This window comes from Nicotiana tabacum, chromosome 11, assembly GCF_000715075.1.
Source record: "Nicotiana tabacum cultivar K326 chromosome 11, ASM71507v2, whole genome shotgun sequence".
Lineage (NCBI taxonomy): Eukaryota > Viridiplantae > Streptophyta > Magnoliopsida > Solanales > Solanaceae > Nicotiana > Nicotiana tabacum.
The window spans coordinates 83,882,017-83,902,021 of NC_134090.1; the positions used below are offsets into that span (position 1 = coordinate 83,882,017).

At 36.9% G+C, this 20,005-nt stretch overlaps 1 protein-coding gene across 1 annotated transcript; it reads left to right on the forward strand.

Moving 5' to 3' along the window:
• The first annotated feature begins 13,558 nt into the window (after positions 1-13,558).
• Positions 13,559-15,841, forward strand: LOC107814092 (membrane steroid-binding protein 1). The gene is made up of 2 exons (XM_016639423.2): positions 13,559-14,008; positions 15,226-15,841. The coding sequence occupies exons 1-2, from the start codon at positions 13,698-13,700 to the stop codon at positions 15,602-15,604; spliced, it is 690 nt and encodes a 229-aa protein (XP_016494909.1). The 5' UTR covers positions 13,559-13,697; the 3' UTR covers positions 15,605-15,841.
• Positions 15,842-20,005: the final 4,164 nt, after the last annotated feature.

A 20,005-nucleotide genomic window follows, 5' to 3' on the forward strand; every position in this document is an offset into this window, starting at 1 on the left:
TTGTGATTAACTTCTGTTGATCATCTCAGATTGTTGACTCGCATTCTTGCCGCTAGCTTCTTTTGTTGCTGACTTGAATTGCATTCTGAAATGAATTTCCTTACTCTCCAGGTGGGTACCTGATTGCCAAAACTTGAACTGTATTCCCTTGCTCTTCGGGTGGGCGCCTGATTGCCAAAACTTTAACTGTATTCCCTTGCTATCCAAGTGGGCGCCTGATTGCCAAAACTTGAACTACATTCCCTTGCTCTCCAGGCGGGCGCCTGATTGCCAAAACTTTAACTGTATTCCCTTGCTCTCCAGGTGGGCGCCTGATTGCCAAAACTTTTACTGTATTCCCTTGCTCTCCAGGTGGGCGCCTGATTGCCAAAACTTTAACTGCATTCCATTGCTCTCCAGGTGGGCGCCTGATTGCCAAAACTTGCACTATTTTTCCTTGAGACTTGAATTGCTTCTCCTTGTTCTCCGGGTGGGTGCCTGATTTCCAACACTTTACTGCTTTTCCCTCGAAACTTGACTTGTTTTCCTTGTTCTCCAGGCGGGCTCCTGATTTCCAACACCTACACTGCTCTTCTTTGAAACTTGACTTGCTCTTTCTTGTTCTCCAGGCGGGCTCTTGATTGCTGAACTTGAATCGTCTTTCTTTGAACATTGCTGCTTTCCCTTTGTTCTCCAGGTGGGTGCCTGATTACCAACATTTGAATTGTATTCCTTTCCTCTGAACTTGAATTGTTTTCCTTTGTTTGCCAGGTCGGCGCCTGATTGCAGACACTCGAACCATCTTCTTTTGCTATTTGGAACTATTTTCCCTCGAAACTTGAGCTGCTTTCCTTTGAACTTGTGCCGCCTTCCCTTTGTTCTCCAGGTGGGCGCTTGATTGCTGAACCTGAACTGCTTTCTCTTGAGGCTGCTTTTCCTTGAACTGTCTTCCCTTGTTTCTCTAGGTAGGTGCCTGATTGATGAACCTGAATTGTCCTTTTCTTGAACTCGTGTTGTCTTCTGAACTATCTTCCCTTGTTTCTCCAGGTGGGTGCCTGATTGCTGAACCTGAATTGTCCTCCTTTGAACATTACTGCTTTCCCTTTTTCCGGTGCTTGATTACCAATATTTGAATTGTATCCCTTTCCTCTGGAACTTGAATTTTTTTCCCTTGAAACTTGAACTATCCTTTCTTGTTACTTCAAACTGTTTTCCCTTAAAACTTAAACCATTTTCCCTTATTTTCTAGGTGGGCGCCTGACTGCTGGACTTGAATTGTTTTCCCCTGAAACTGTTAGACTGTGGCACATACTTCTCCAAAAAGAGAACGGAGAACTGCTGCCATGTAAGGGGTGTTGTACCAATAGGCCTACGCCTCTCATACGTCTCCCAGCAAGTGAAGGCAGCTCCAGAAAACTGAAAAGTAGTGAAAGCGACCTCGCTGGTCTCCAAAATACCCGTTGTGCGAAGAACCCTCGGACACTTGTCCAAGAAACCCTGGGCATCCTCGCCCTCTGCACCGCTGAAAGTCGGAGGCTGAAGTCTACCAAACCTCTCCAACCTGTGTTGCTCGTCCTCTAGCATGGCAGGAGCTACATAGTCCTGAGCAACTGCAACCGGCTGGGCTGGATATGCCCCCTGCGTCTAAAGTCCATGCACGACCTACTCAGGTGTGTAAGCTGCGGAGTCTGAGTGCCTCTCCCGGCCTGAGAAGTAGTTGCGACTGTAGTAATTGAGACTGCCTGAGCTAGGCCAGTGCATACTGATAGATCTGAGCCAAGGCCTCCTGAAGACCCAGAATCACAATGGGCACAGCTGGTGCCTGAGCTGGTGCTGCTGGAGCGTCCAAAACTGGGACCTGATCCTAAACTAGGGCAACTAATGGATCTGCAAGTGTTGCCCTAGCTACTGTGCGGGCCACACCCCTGCCTCTACCGCGACCACGACCACATCCTCGGCCTCTAGTGGCCACAGCCAGTGGTACTGGTGGTCATCCACCCTGACCGGTAGCGAGTGTCCTCACCATCTGTGAGAGAATAGAATAATAGAAGTTTAGTACTCGGATCAACAGATTCGCACGACAAGAATTTCAAGAATATGAAGTTTTTCCTAAAGGTTCTGCAGCCTCTAGAGGATAAATATAGATGTCTTTGTATCGATCTGCGAGACTCTACTAAACCTGCTCATGACTCGTGAGACCTATGTAACCTAGGCTCTAATACCAACTTGTCACTACCCTAAACCCGGACCCGGTCGTGATGGTGCCTCTCGTGAAGATAAGGCCAGCCGACACAATACCCAGTTCATTTTAAACAATTAAAATAACATAATTTAAGTCATCAACATGATTAAATATCAAAAGAAACAGCGAAACAGTACAATTTGCGGAACAAACACAGCCCGACATCGGGGTGCTACCACTCATGAGCATCTAACATAAGTCTATAAGTCTGAAAGAGTTTATACAGTCTATTACAGAACTAGAAATAGAAAGTAAATAGGAGGGAGAAACACCGGGCTGCGAACGCCGAGCAGCTACCTAGTGGACTCCGAATGGCCTACTGGGAGCAATCAACCCTCACTGGCGGGACCTGAAGCTCCTAAATCTGCACACAGGGTTTAGGGAGTAAAGTGAGTACTCCAACTCAGTGAGTAATAACAATAAATGAAGACTGAGCGATAAGAAATCACGTAAAACACAACAACATCCTAATAAGAGGCAACGTAAACCAATAAAAATGCAATAAAATAGTGAAATCTTATAAAAACACCTTAGTTCAGTATAAGCTTCTTTAAAACACCTTTTGAACAGTTAAATAAGTAAATGAAAGGCAGCTAGAAAAGATAAACACATAAAATCCGCCCCTTGGGCACAAGGTCAACAAAATCAGCCCCTTGTGCAATAACATGGAACAACACCATCTCCTAGAGCTATATCACATATCACACTAGGTACCTGCACTCACTAGGGGTATACAGACTCCAGGAGGGGCCCCTTACGGCCCAAGCACAATATCAACCCATCTCGTGGCATAATCAATAGGCTCTCGGCCTCATATCAAGCCACGTTGTGGCGTACAACTCAAGCCCTCGGCCTTATAATCATAATCAGTACAACACTGTTGTAGCGTGCATCCCGATCCATAATAATCCTCACAACATAGGTATTCGACCCTACTCAGTCAGAAATCTCTAAAAGCCACTCGGGCATAGTAAAACATGATGCTCAGCCCAAAATATCATTTAAAGTGTTAAAACAGAGTAAACATGATTGAGTTATGAAAACAGTAGAATATAGCATGACTGAGTACAGATATAAAATCAAACAGTGAGGAAATAGTAGTAAAAATCCCCTAAGGGTCCAAAACAGTTGGCACGAGGCCCAAATATGGCATTCAGCCCAAAACATGATGATAGCAAACAGTTTTCAATCAAATACGCGGTAAAACAGTCATTCGGGATGGACTAAATCACAATCCCCAACAGTGCACAACCCCGTGCTCGTCATCTAGCGTATGCGTCACCTCAATATAGCACAACGATGTGAAATCCGGGGTTTCATACTCTCAGGACAATATTTACAATCATTACTCACCTCTATCCTGTCCAAACTCTAGCCCGCGATGTCTTTGCCTCTCGAATCGGCCTCCGGATGCTCCAAATCTAACCAAAATCAGTGCAAAACCATCAAAATATGCTAAGGGAATAAAGCCCACTCAAAAGAAATCAAATTACAACACAAATCCCGAAATTAGCCAAATCCGACCCCCGGGCCCACGTCTTGGATTCCGATAAAAATTACATCAATAAACTCCTTATCACTCCCCGAGTTCATTCATATCAAAATCACCAAAATCCAACCACAAATGATCCCTCAAATCCCTAATTTTAGGTCTCCAATTACAAGCCCTAGTTCTTCAATATTTAGATTTAAATTCAACAATTCCATGATTAATTAGGTAGAAATCACATTAGGATTGAGTATTAAGTCCATAAATCTTACCTTCAAGTCTTCCCCCTTGATTCCCTCTTCAATCCCCTTCAAAAAGCTTCAAAATCACCAAAATGGAGGAACTTAGACCCAAAATCGCGAAAATGGGTCTTTTAAACATTCTTCTCAGACATTTCAATCCTTCTTCGCGAACGCGGTCAAAGCCTCGCGTTCGCGAGGCACAACCTAACGTGGACCACATTTTCCTTCTTCGCGAACGCGGCTCCCCTCTCGTGAACACATAGATTGACGACCCCAACCCTTCGCGAACGCGAAGGCCAAACCTCAGCCTCACATTCTAGCCCTTCGCGAACGCGAAGCACTGCTGTGTGCAATACTACAACAGATTTTTCTGCAATCTTTTTCAACATGAAATGGTCCGTTTAACCACCCGAAACTCACCCGAGGCCCTCGGTACCTCAACCAAACATGCCAACATATCCCATAACATCATTCAAACTTGTTCTAATCTTCGGAATGCTCAAAACAATATCAAAACACCAAATTCGCATCGGATTCAAGCCTAAGAATTCCAAAATATTCTAAATTCCATTTTCGATCAAAAAGTCTATCAAACCACGTCTGAATGACCTAAAATTTTGCGTGCACATCCCAAATGACACAACGGACATACTTCAACTCCCGGAATTCTATTCCGACCCCTATATAAAAATCCCACCTATCAACCGGAAAATACCAAAATTCCAATTTCGCCAATTCAAGCCTAAATCTACTCTGGACCTCCAAAACACATTCCAATCACGCTCCTAAGTCCCAAATCATCTCTCAAAGCTATTTGAACCTTTAGAACTCACACCCAATACCTTTTATACATAAGTCAATATCCGATTGACTTTTCCAACTTAAGCTTCCTCAAAAGAGACTAAGTATCTCAAACCTTACCAAAATCTCTCTGAACCCAAGCCAACCAACCCGGTAACACAAAATACAGCTGAACAAGGCAATAAGAAGCACAAATGGTGGAAACGGGGCGGTAACTCATAAAACGACCGACCGGGTCGTTACAACTTTCCTTTGCTTCTTCCCGGGGTCGCTTAGATTTTTTACTAGACGACTCATATTCCTTTTTATACGGATAAATATTCTCAAAGAATTCAGCATCATCTGATTCGATTATTATACTAATATGAATGTCGGGATTTTCTGATTTATGAACCAGAAAACGATATCCCTTACTATTTGTTGCATATCCTATAAAAATACAATCAACAGTTTCTGGTCCAATCTTTACCCTTTTGGGTTTAGGGACTTGCACTTTAGCTAAACACCCCCACACTTTAAAATATTTTAAGTTGTCTTTCCTTCATTTCCATTTTTCGTATGAAATGGATTGCGTCTACTCGATTGAGTATTCGGCTAACTGTAAGAATAGCTTCCCCCACAAGTTCTAAGGTAAACAAGAACTTATTAACAAGGCATTCATCATCTCCGTTAACGTTCTATTCATTTCCGTAATTTTATTAGATTGCGGTGAGAAAGGCGCAGTGTTTTGTTAAATAATTCCATATTCCAAACATATTTCTTCAAAAGGAGATTCATATTTTCCACTCCTATCGCTTTTTATTATTTTGATCTTTTTGTTTAGTTGTGTGTCAACTTCATTTTTATATTGTTTGAATGTATCAATTGCCTCATCTGTACTATTAAGTAAGTAAATATAGCAATATCTAGTATTGTCGTCAATAAAAGTTATGAAATACTTTTTCCCACCGTGAGATAGTATTAACTTCATGTCACATATTTGTGTGAATTAAGCCTAAAGGATTTGAATTCCGTTCAACTGACTTATAAGGATGTTTAACATACTTTGATTTCACACAAATTCGAAATTTCGAGTTATTTCACTCAAACTTATGCAATACTTCCAAATTAATAATTTTTTCGCAAAGTTTTGAAGTTGACATGACCTAAATATTCATACCATAAATTATTTGACTCAATCAAGTAAGAAGAAGCTAAAATTTTATTCATATCAGTGGCAATTACATTGAGTTTGAAAAGGCCTGCAGTAAGGTAACTTTTTCCTACATACATTTCATTCTTACTAACTACAACCTTGACGAAAGCAAAAACACAATTAAAGTTGTTCATGACTATAAGTGATGCCGACACTAAATTCTTCCGCATTTCAGGAACATGAAGGATATTATTTAGAGTCACAATCAATATCTTTAACGAAAATATTGATTCAATGTATACCTTTGGAAAGGGATCATGAACGATGACTTGTAGTTCTTGAACTTGAGTTATGACAGATTTACTGTCAACCATTTTAAAGTCCAATAACATTGTGGCGATAAACCTTTTAAATCTAGCATCTTCCGTCTTGTACTTTTTTTCAAGAGTGTTCCACAACTTTTTCGAAGTTTCCATGATACTATACACATTTTACAAGCCATCGTCCAGATAACTCAAGATATACTTTTTGCATAAGAAGTCAGAATGATTCCATGCCTCCGTGACCACAAAACGCTCATTATCCAGAGTTTCTTCTCCCAAGACTGGAACGTCCTCGATGATAAAGCGCTGCAAACTGAGTGTGATCAGGTAGAAGAACATCTTCTATTGCTAGTGCTTGAAGTCCACGCCGGAAATTTTTTTGAGCTTTTCTGCTGGTGTCATCGCCGGTACAGGTATTGTGGGACTTGATGATACAGTAGCCATTTCAGCAGTGGTATTCCCAACAGAATTATTTTGTTGTCTGTGTTTGTTGTCATTTTTCTGTAAAAGAAATTGACACAACTAAAATGAGTGAGTTGGTGAAGTTTTTATATCTTCAAACTGAATACAAGCTGCCGAGTAGAAAATCACAAGGATTTTAATCTCGGATTGAGTAGAAAGTCACAAAAACTTTAATCTCAAGATGGAGTAGAAAATTCGAATATTTTAATCTTCAAAATGGGAGTAGAAAATTGCTAGGATTTTAGTTTCCCAAACCAGAAAGTAAGATGAACACATAGATATATTAAATTTCTTAAGCTTGTTAGTAAACTGTATTCAAAATTAGAAAATCAGAGAAGGAAAATTGTTAGTTCACTAAACAATCTCGAGCCCATAAATTGATTGTTTGTCCTTAAGAATTTAACCCCCTCAATGTTTCCCAATGTTATGGATTAATTCCTTTTAGGATAGAACATAATAATTATTCTGTGACAGCGGTACTACAAATTACAAAACTTTAGCGGACTCAACAAACTGAGCAAATCTCACTTGACGCTTCTATTTATTTGGAAAATAATACAGCAATGTAGAAAAGAGAGGAGTGTTATGAATAGTTTGTACATTGGATACTACTTTGGATACTACATTGGATACTACATTGGATGCTACATTGGATGCCCATGTTGTGAATAACGTAAAGATTAAATTTCATATTTTATGTCCATCATCTTTACTTTTTATGCCTATAAAAGGCCATGTAATTGCAATGAAAAATTACACCAAAGTGAAAGAAGAAAACACTTCTTCATTCTCTCTATCTCTTCTTGTTTACATTTTACTGCATTGCTTTTATTTTATAACACGTTATCAGCACGAAGCTCTAATTTTATTCTTAACTCCCGCTAAGTTGAGTCATATTTTATTAAGGTATGTATCATTATAATTATTTTATTTATGACAGTACATATCATATGCTCATTGTTTGCAGATTACTTGTGCGCTTGGGCATCTTAAATAGTTTAAGTACATTGCAGTGATAAAATAACTATTTCCTTCCGTGCTCAACTCTTAGAGGACCTCAAAGTCATCAAACTAGCTATGCACTAATGTCATACTTATAATATTCATGGACTCCCTAGATCAAAACATATCTTTAAGGCATTTTGAAGAACTGTGAGAAATAAATTGACAAGCAATAATTTTATAGTTTAATTACTTTATATTTATTGGAACATATAAATAATGTTAGTCACGTTCAATTCTATTAACACATATATATCAATAATATAAAGTGAAATGAAACAAGTATGTAATTTCTACTTTATGGCAAGAATAAAATGAAATAGTAGATTGTTAACATGATATAACTCTATTTTTATTTATTTTACCTTAATTGTTTTGTTTTCATTAATTATTTATTATTATAATTATTTCTCTAACTTATTCATCTTTTATGATAGTTTTCACTATGTCAAATTTATCAAAACTTGAATTTGTGGCGCTTGACATCACCGGGAGGAACTATTTATCATGGGTTCTTGATGCTGAAATTCACCTTGACGCTAAAGGTCTTGGAAATACTATTATACAAGGAAATGAAGCATCAAATCAGGATAAAGCGAAGGCCATGATTTTCCTTCGTCATCATCTACATGGAGGGTTAAAAACTGAATATTTAACCGTAAAAGATCCACTTGAAGTATGGATTAATTTGAAGGATCGATATGACCACCTAAAACTTACGATTACCGAAAGCTCGGTATGAGTGGATACATTTAAGGTTGCAAGACTTTAAAACCGTAAGTGAGTATAATTCTGCTATCTTTAAAGTAAGTTCTCTATTAAAATTATATGGAGACACTATCACAGATGAGGACTTATTGGAAAAAATATTTTCTACTTTTCACGCTTCAAATGTGGTGTTACAACAACAATACCGTGAAAAAGGTTTTAAGAAATATTCTGAGTTAATCACATGCCTACTTGTGGCTGAGCAGAATAATACTCTATTAATGAAAAATCATGAAGCCTGTCCCACTGGATCAGCTCCATTTCCGGAAGTGAATGTTGTAGCAACATATGATAAGTTTGAAAGAAAACAAAATAATTACCGTGGTCGTGGACATAGTCATAAACGTGGACGTGGCAGGGGGCGAAACAATTATCGTCATTATGGTGGAAATAAATTGGAGAACAATAAGGGTTCTCAAATTAATCATTCAAAAGGTAAAGCTAGTATGTGTCACCGATGTGGTATGAGAGGTCATTGGGCACACATTTGTCGTACGCCAGAACATTTTGTCAAACTTTATCAAGCCTCCCTCAAGAAAAAAGAAAATAATGTGGAGGCACACTTGACCTTTCAAAATAATGATGATGAAGCAGGTCCCTCAAATAAATATGATTCTAAGGCACATCTTGCATATAAAGATGATGATTTTGAAGGCCTAACAAATATTACTCATTTAGAAGTTGGGGACTTCTTTTAGGATATTGACTGAAGAACTAATCATCTTACTGGGGAATGAAGCTATAAAAGTTGTTATGTTTATGTTTGCAACTAGTTTATTTTTCTTGAATGTATTTTCCTAATGCATCATGTGTTGCTAGTTTCTACATTTCTAATGTATTTCTTAATATTTTTTTCCTGCTTGTCTTTCATATTTCTTATGATGTATTATTTTTTTTTTTATGAAGAATATGAAAATTCCCCAGTCTTCAGTTGGACTCAAGATTAATAAAGATGATATATGTCTTCTGGATAGTGCTACAACACACACTATTTTAAAAGATAAGATATATTTCTCTTATTTGGTAATGAAAGAAGCGAATGTTAATACAATATCCGGTAGTACAAGATTAATTGAAGGTTCTGGAAGAGCTAATTTATTACTACCAGGAGGAACAAATTTGGCTATTGATGAAGCACTATATTGTAGTAAACCTCAAAGAAACTTATTAAGTTTCAAAGATATTCGCCAAAATGGCTATCATATTGAGACTACAAATGATGAAAAGATTGAATATCTTTATATTACTACAATAATGTCCGGTAAGAAATATGTGCTTGAAATGTTACCTGCTCTTTCCTCCGGCTTATACTACACAAGTATTAGCAGGATTGAAACACATGCCATAGTAAACGAGAAGTTTACTAATCAAGATAATTTTATTATTTGGCATGACCGGTTGGGCCATCCTGGTTCGAATATGATGCGTAAAATAATTGAGAATTCACATGGACATGCAATGAAGAATCAGAAGATTCTTCAATTTAAGGAATTCTCTTGTGCTGCGTGTTCTCGAGAAAAATTAATTATTAGACCATCAACTATTAAAGTTAGGATGGAATCCCCTGCATTTCTGGAACGTATACAGGGTGATATATGTGGGCTCATTCACCCTCCATGTGGAGCATTCAAATATTATATGGTTTTGGTAGATGCATCTACAAGATGGTCACATGTGTGCTTACTATCAACTCGCAATATGACATTTGCGAGATTGTTGGCTCAAATAATAAAGCTAAGAGCACAATTTCCAGATTATGCAATTAAGACAATTCGTCTTGATAATGCCGGTGAGTTTACATCCCAAGCCTTTAATGATTATTGTATTTCAACTGGGATAACAATTGAGCATCCGGTTGCTCATGTTCATACACAAAATGGTCTAGCAGAATCATTGATCAAACGTCTCCAATTAATTGCTAGACCAATGCTTATGAGAACAAAACTTCCCATTTCAGTTTGGGGTCATGCTATTGCACGCAGCAGCACTTGTGCGGATAAGGCCCACAAGTTATCATAAAGTCTCCCCATTGCAATTGGCTTTTGGTGAGGAGCCAAATATTTTCCATCTTAGGATCTTTGGTTGTGCGATATATGTTCCAATTGCTCCACCACAACGCACAAAGATGGGTCCTCAAAGAAGGTTGGGGATATATGTTGGATATGAATCTCCTTCTATTATAAAATATCTAGAGTCGATGACTGGAGATTTATTTACGGCAAGATTTTCTGATTGTCATTTTAATGAATCAATATATCCAACATTAGGGGGAGAAAATAAGCAGCTGAAAAAGAAGATAGATTGGAATGCATTATCGCTGTCTCATTTAGATCCTCGAACAAATCAATGTGAACAAGAGGTTCAAAAGATTATTCATTTACAAAATATTGCAAATCAATTGCCAGATGCATTCACTAACCTACCAAGGGTGACTAAGTCACATATTCCAGCTGCTAATGCTCCAATTCGAGTTGATATCCCGACAGAACAATTAATTAAAGCAAATGAGTCTAAGTCATGCTTGAAACGTGGTAGACCAATCGGTTCTAAAGATAAAAATCCTCGAAGAAGAAAAGGAGCAAGTGATCAAAGTGAACATAACACAGAGGTAGTGGCTCAAGAAGAGCCCCAAGACGTAACAAATGATAAGACCTTAGGGGAGGTCCAGGTACCTAAAATAATAAAAATGAAGAGATATCAATAAGTTACGTCTCAACCGGGAAAAGATGGAACCGAAATAATATTGTTATCGATAACATTTTTGCTTATAATGTTGTTGTTGAAATAATGCAACAAGATGAGGATCTTGAACCAAAATCTGTCAATGAATGCAGACAGAGAAATGATTGGCCAAAATGGAAAGACGCTATCCAGGCAGAGTTAACTTCACTTGGAAAACGTGAAGTCTTCGGACCCATAGTTCGAACACCTGAAGGCATAAAGCCAGTAGGGTATAAATGAGTTTTTGTGCGAAAACGAAATGATAAAAATGAAGTCGTTAGATATAAAGCGCGACTTGTGGCACAAGGGTTTTCCCAAAGGCCTGGAATTGATTATATGAAGACATATTCTCCTATAGTGGATGTTATCACCTTCAGGTATCTCATAAATATGGCAGTGCAAGAAAAACTTGATATGTATCTAATGGATGTTGTTACATCCTATTTGTATGGATCATTAGACAACGAAATTTTTATGAAAGTACCTGAGGGATTTAAAGTGCCATAAGCATATAAAAAATTTCGAGAAACTTGTTCAATAAAGCTTCAGAAATCTTTATACGGATTGAAACAATTAGGACGTATGTGGTACAATCGCCTGAGTGAATACCTGTTGAAAGAAGGGTACAAGAATGATCCAATTTGTCCCTGTGTCTTTATAAAAAGGCCTGGATCTGAATTTGTTATAATCGCGGTGTATGTTGATGATTTAAATATCATTGGAACTCCTAGGGAGCTTCCAAAAATAGTAGACTGTTTGAAGAAAGAATTTGAAATGAAAGATCTTGGAAAGACAAAATTTTGTCTTGGTCTACAAATTGAGTATATGAAAGATGGAATATTTGTCCATCAATCGACATACACCGAAAAGATTTTAAAGCGATTCTATATGGATAAAACACATCCATTGAGTACCCCGATGGTTGTGAGATCACTTGATATAAAGAAAGATCCATTCCGACCTCATGAAAATGATGAAGAGCTTCTTGGTGCCGAAGTACCATATCTTAGTACAATTGGGGCATTAATGTATCTTGCCAATAATTCCCGACCAGATATAGCTTTTTCAGTAAGCTTATTGGCAAGATTTAGTACTTCGTCAACACAAAGACACTGAAATAGTATTAAACATATATTCAGATACCTCCAAGGGACCATTGATATGGGTTTATTTTATTCAAATGAATCCAAGCCATCATTGATTGGTTATGCAGATACAGGATATTTGTCTGATCCACACAAAGGTCGATCTCAGACAGGCTATTTATTTACAAGTGGAGGTACAGCCATATCATGGCGTTCGACAAAACAAACTATGGTTGCTACTTCTTCAAATCATGCAGAGATAATAGCCATTCACGAAGCAAGTCGAGAATGCGTTTGGTTAAGATCTATAACTCAACACATTCAGCAAACATGTGGTCTTTCTTCAAAAGAGAATATTCAACAATATTGTATGAAGACAATGTTGCATGCATAGCTCAATTGAAAGGAGGATATATCAAAGGAGATAGAACAAAACATATTTCACCGAAATTCTTTTTCACTCATGATCTTCAGAAGAATGGTGAAATAGATGTACAACAAGTTCGTTCAAGTGATAATTTGGCTGATCTGTTCACTAAGGCATTACCAACCTCAATATTTGAAAAGCTGATATATAAGATTGGAATGCGTCGTCTTCGAGACATTAAGTGATTTTTCATCAGGGGAGTAACTACACGCTGCACTCTTTTCCTTAACCAAGGTTTTGTCCCACTGGGTTTTCCTGGTAAGGTTTTTAATGAGGCAGCAAGCAATGCATATTATAAATAACTATGTACATCCCAATATTTTTTTTTGTAAGTTTTTAATGAGGCACATTATCTTACATGGACATCCAAGGGGGAGTGTTATAAATAGTTTGTACATTGGATACTACTTTGGATACTACATTGGATGCTACATTGGATGCCCATGTTGTGAATAAAGATTAAATTTCCTATTTTATGTCCATCATCTTTACTTTTTATGCCTATAAAAGGCCATGTAATTGCAATGAAAAATTATACCAAAGTGAAAGAAAAAAACACTTCTCCATTCTCTCTATCTCTTCTTGTTTACATTTTACTGCATTACTTTTATTTTATAACAAGGAGAAGTTTTTATGTTTTTCATGTATAAAAAATAAGGCCAATCCTCTAAATTTATAAACAATAAAATGGTGAAATGATCATATGCAATCCAAAAGGTGCTTCTTCCATTAAACCCAAACAAAATATACTAGTAATATTCTATACTAATATTTTTTGAGAAGGAGTGAATCTTAAATATTAAATAGTCCAAAATAAAGGTGTAAATTGGTCTTTGAGAAAAATATTACTAAAAAAAGGGGGGGACTAAGATACTGTTACTACAGTCTGTATGAGACACTTGCCACTAGATAAACAAACCCTGCCAGCCCCTTCATCATTCAACGCACCTCTTTGTTAATCTCGCCCCAATTTCACAGATATTTCTCCACTCCGCAAATCTCTCTTTTCAGTCTAAGAACCATGGTCCTACAACTATGGGACACCATCAAAGATTCAATCACAGCATACACAGGTCTATCTCCTGCTACTTTCTTCACAGTTGTTGCTTTGGCTCTTGCTTTCTACTATGTTGTCTCGGGTTTGTTCGGTTCATCTGACCATGGTCACCACCAAAGGTCAAGAGATTTTGAGGAACAGATGCAGCCTTTGCCCCCTCCTGTTCAACTTGGAGAAATTACTGAAGAAGAGTTGAAAGAGTATGATGGGTCTGATCCCAAGAAGCCTCTTTTAATGGCTATTAAGGCTCAGATCTATGATGTTTCTCAAAGCAGGTATTTTTCTTTGTCTGCTAGTGTTTTAAGCTATTTTGACTTCTGGGTATGTGTTATTTTTGCATAATCTTCTGTTTCTGCTTTTGGATTTTGAATTTGATTTTTGGGATTGCTTTTGGGTGTGGGATTTTCCTTTCTTGATTGTTAATATAGGTGCTTTTGTTAGATGATGTCTTGTGGAAAAGTTGGAAACTTTATATGCACATAGAGTAAAGCATAACAAGTCTTGATGGCTTTGGAGAAGTTGGACTTTTTACTCATTGTGTATTGCAAGTACTGTGAATTACTTTTTTGCTGGAAAAAAAGTGAATTATGCTGAAGTTCTCAGGTTTTGAAACCTGGTATTACACGCCGTTGCCTAATAGTCTGGAGTAGGAATGGAAATTGCCTATTATTCTGGATTAGGAATGGAAATTTGTGGAAATTCGGATTGATGTATAGATCTTACAATTGGTATGCATTTTTCTTTCTTCTTACTTTTGGTGCCCGACTTGATGGGGAAAGCTTTGGATAAAATGTTTTCTTTTCCCAATTTTCTTGAACGTCTTTTAAGTGTGTAACTCTGCTGGTAAGGTGGCGAGGGCTAGTCGAAGGGCAACTGATCGAGGTCTAAAGGGCTTTTAGATGTCTTGGGTCCAATTCTTTAAGATAGCAAAGGTGACGTATGCTTGATTCTTAGACGAGTGAGTCGAGTTTCTCCATTTTTGCAATAATAGATCACCTTTTGCATTGTAATCAACTGGTCTTCTCAACCAATGTCTTCATTTTTATTTGTTGAGGTTTTGGAGAGATAGTAGACATATTTAGTTTGTTGTTTCTCTAGTTTATTACGTCCACTATAATCTCATTGGAGTGCTGAATTGCTTCGGTTGATTCTAAAACTCTTGGATTCTGAAATGTTTAATATGTACTTTTTTTCTTGTATCAGCAAACAAACCGTCAAATGAAGATCTATTATATATTGAATTATGAGTTCAAATTGCTTTAGATGTGTTTCTGTTAGTCCCAGCATACATTAAATTTATCTAGAACTATATCCTTGATAAATCAAATATTCATGAGTCTGAATAAATTTGTATACTCATATGTAAACCTAACATATCTTGATCAATGCTAAGCTTTATGAGCTGCTGAGGGCTCGTCATCTTTTCAGTAGTTTTTCGACAGTAGGTGCTGCCACAACATCTTTGTGTTTAAACTTGTATGTGTTTGTGCAGAATGTTCTATGGACCTGGGGGACCTTATGCATTGTTTGCTGGAAAGGATGCTAGTAGAGCTCTTGCCAAGATGTCCTTTGAGGAAAAAGATCTCACCGGGGATATCTCTGGCCTTGGTCCTTTTGAGCTTGAGGCCTTACAAGATTGGGAATACAAATTCATGAGCAAATATGTCAAAGTTGGGACTATCAAGCAGGCAGTGCCAGTAACTGAGGGGGCAGCTAACGGCGAATCTGTTGAAGCAACTGATCGTGAAGCTAAGCCAGCCGAGGATGGTGCATCAGCGAGTGCCAAGCCGTTGGAAGATGATGTTCCATCAGAGAGTGTTGTTGCTGAAACTGTGGACAAATCTGATGTTGATGTCGACAAGAAGGATTAATGGTGACGCTAGTAAAAGCTGAGAACCAGAGGGAACTGTGCTTGTGGAGATCAAAAAAAATATGACATGGTGTATTTGTTTATTATCTTGTGTCACATGAGGCTCCTTGGCAGTCAAGGTAGTTTAAATGTCTAAATTGTTGTATGAAATAATGAAGAAAGCATTTTACTTCCTGTTTTTATAGGTGTTTTATTGATGTAATACTTGATTATGGTGGAAAGACCTCTTTATCTCAAAGCAGTGCATCTCTAAATGTTGCAGGTGCGGTAGCCGCATGATGAATAATATGTCTCATCTCTTTCCGCCCTTACTTTTGGTGTTTTTGAAGCATTGTCGTCTTCACACTAAAAGAGAAGTCTAGAAGTTTGGTGTAGACCAAGTTGGCTGGCATACTGTATATTTCTCTAAATTCTATACTTTGGTGTGTCGACTTTGTAATGGTAGTACTTCTATTGCACCACTTAAAGGAGACATTGCTTGCTAGTTTTGATTTTATTATGCACAAAACAGCTTTACCTTTTCCGTATGCCGCCTTTCAAGGACTATGTGGATATCTCAAGGTGGCCCATGGTAGGGCGAGAGGGCGGATGAAGTTCAGAAGTTATGGGTTAATCCGAGCTTAATAGCTTTAGCTTGGACCTGTCAAAAAATTTGTTAAATTCCAGTTCAGTAAGTTAAATGAGCTATGATAAAATTTTCAACTTGAATTTATAAAGTTTAAAATTTGAATATGCTTAGGTCGTTTTTTATAGCCCGGAAAATTATAAACGGTCCTGGTTCGGGGGTCCGGGCCCATGCGGAAGATGTGGATTACAGAGAATCGAGCAGAATTGCAGTCGAATTTTCAATTACAAAAAAATTAGACAGTCCATTAGTTCATGAAGCATGACAAAAAATTTCTCTCACGAAATATAAATCAAAATGGAATTATACAAAAGAAAGAATAAAAACAAAAAAAAAAAAGTAAGAAAAAAAGACATCACCTAGTTAGTGATGCTTTCGGCTACTGGACTTTCGCCATCTAGGGTGCAACATTCAGGCTGCTTCGCCTAGTAGCACGACGCTTGTATTGCTCTCCCACAACCCCGTCTTACGGTTTAGGCTGCTCCCATTTTTCTCGCCGCTACTACGGGAATCATTCTGGCTACTAAGATGTTTTAGTTCGCCAGGTTGTCTCTTGCCTGCCCATGGATTCAGCAGCAGTTCGAAAGGTTGCCCTATTCGGGAATCTCCGGATCTATGCTTATTTTTAACTCCCCGAAGCATTTCATCGATTACTACGCCCTTCCTCATCTCTGGGTGCCTAGGTATCCACCGTAAGTCTTTCCTCGTTTGAACCTTGCCCTTCACTTTTAATGTTATATCATCCTAAGGTGTTGCTAAATGGATGGATCTTCTAAACCGAACCACCGAATCGAAAAAAAATTGGGTGCTATAATTAAGCTTTGTATAAGCGGACTCGAACAGGTATAAAAACAAAAGTGACGGGTGGTCTAATTTCTCTTCGCGAATTTGTGTCGCAAGAGCCTTGACATAAATTTGTGAATACATGTACTTATTCTTCCAAGAATATGTATTCAATAATGAGTACATATACTTGGAGAAATCGTTGTGATTTAATGAATACATATTTATTCTTGGAAGAATATGAACGTACTAGTGGTAGTGAATATACTATATTCACCTATAGAAGAAGATCGGAGACGAAATAAGAAAATAATATCATTATTATGATATGAATGATCATTGGTCACGTACCTATTATATGCCAAAATATTTTGCCAATGCGATTATTAAAGGACAACAGTAATGCAAGAAACAAATCTTGCATATAATTTTGACTATGACCGTAATGGTATAACTTTCTCTTTAAAAGATATTCACAATATAGATGTTGATGAATATATGGTAGTAGAGAATTAATTGTGAGCTCTGAAGAGCCAATTCTATTTTTGAGGAATAAATTTGATTATCAATAAGACATTGTGTTGTAGTAAGTTTTCAAAGAAATTAATTGAGTTTCTAGAGTATTCGCGAAAGCGGTTGGTTATATTGAGACTATAAACAATGAGAAGATTTAATATCTTTATATTACTACAACTGTAACAGGGTAATAGTATATAAAAATTAGCCGCTTTATTGCCTGATTTGTACTACATAAATAAAAATATGGTAAAATTACATGACACAGTGAACTGGATGTTTATTAATATAAAATACCCATATCATAGTAAACTAGGAGTTTAATTAATAATTGCACATGTCATAATATAAACCTGAAGTTTACTGATATAGACAATTTTATCAAGTATGGCCTATTGAGCAATCTTGATTTAAGTATGATGTGTAAAATAAATGAGAATTCACATGGGTAAGTGTTGAAGAAGATTTTTCATGAATTCTCATGTGTTGCTTGTTCTCGCGATTATTATACCAACTAAAATTGAGATTAAATCCCTTGAATTCTGGAATTTATCAAAGGTGAATATGAGACCATTCACCTGCCATGTAAACCTTATAAAGATGCATCTATGAGATGGTTATATGTGCGTTTATTATCAATACGCAACTTGAACGCCATGTTTCTTGCTCAATAATTTAATTTAGAGCAAAATTTCCAGATTTTCTATTCAAGAAAGTTCATTTTGATAAGTTGATTTATATCACAGTTGGTTTAGCAAAATGATTTATTGACGGCCTCCACTTAATAGCTTGCTTATGAGAACAAAATTATCTATAACAGTTTGATATACGTTATACACGCAAGTATATTACATTCTCCCCTCACAACTTGTTCAGGGTCAGGAACTAAATAATTCCATCTTATTATTATTGATGTGCGGTTTATATTTTGATTAACACCATAACGCACAAAGATGAGTTCCCAAAGTTGAGGAAGCAAATTAGTTTTTCTAACATGAGGGGGAGAGATAATAACATTTGAGAAAAAGTTACGTGGAATGAATTATCATTTCTACATCTCGATCCTCGAATAAGATAACATGAACTTGAAGTTCGTAAAAAAGATAATTCATCTGCAATATATTGCAAAGCATGCCAGACGCATTTGCTAACCCAAAAAAAGTAACTATATTCTCACTGCAAATGCTCTTATTAGAATAAGTCCTAGAAGGACAAAGTCCATGGTACACTTAAAACGTATAGACAAATCGGTTTCAAATAAACTTTTTAATAAAAAGGACGAGTAAATGATCAAAATGATCATAATAAGGAAGCAAGCGATCTAGAAGATCACATGACATAACACTTCATAAAATCTCAAGAGAGGTCCAGGTACCAGAAAATATGAATAAAGAGATTTCTATGTTATGTCTTTATGAAGAAATGTTGGAACCGATATAAAATGTTCGTCAACGATATCTAGCGCTAAGTGTAGATGAGGATCTTAAGTCTGTCGAATAGAGACACAAAAATATTGACCAAATGGAAGAGACACAATTCGAAAATAATTGGTTTCATATGGAAGACATGTAGTTTTGGACATGTAGTTCAAATACTTGAAAGTATAAAGTCAACAGAGTGTGCAATCACTTTTATCTATCTTATATGTCTAGCATGACATGAAAACTTGATATGTATCTAAAGTCTATTTATATGGCTTGAAGCATATAGAATTTTTAGTCATGAAGTACTACACCCTAACTGCAATTTGTGCATATCTGTATCTTGCTATAACGATAAGCATGATAATGTGATAGCGAGAATTTTTACCTCTATGGAAATAATAAAAGGCCACTCCACGACATTATATGAAGACATTATATCTATCAAGAATGATTATTTCAAGGTGCAACATACTCATTGGAGTTAATATGGCTGATTTATTCACCAAATCTCTGCCGACGTCAACCTTCAAGAAATTAGTGTACAATATCGGGATGCCAATGCTTAAAGATGTGAATTGATGTTCTCACCAGGAGGAGTTAATACACATTGTATTTTTTTTTGACAAGGTTTTGTCCCACTGAATTTTCTTTGCAAGTTTTTTAACGAGGCAACCAAAAGACGTATTTCTAAACATGTGTACTCTTTTTCCTTCTATAAAACTTATTTCCCACTAGGTTTTATTTTAGTTAAGGTTTTAACGAGACACATTATATGTTGAATAGACATTCAAAGGGGAGGGTTATAAATATAATTATATTTAAGGTGAATATCTATATTTTAGACAGATTTTAGGGTTTGTTACTTTGTGGCTAAGTCACACAATAAATAGAGGGGTTCTATTCTATTGTAATTGATCCCAAAAATCAATAAAAATTCTCTCTCTATTTTTATAACAGAAAAAAACTTATTTTCCCTAGTATTATTTTTTATCTGAAAACGACATCGTTTGTGTGGCTCAATCTTTGCCGCCAAAAAGCGTCCCACCTTCCTGTT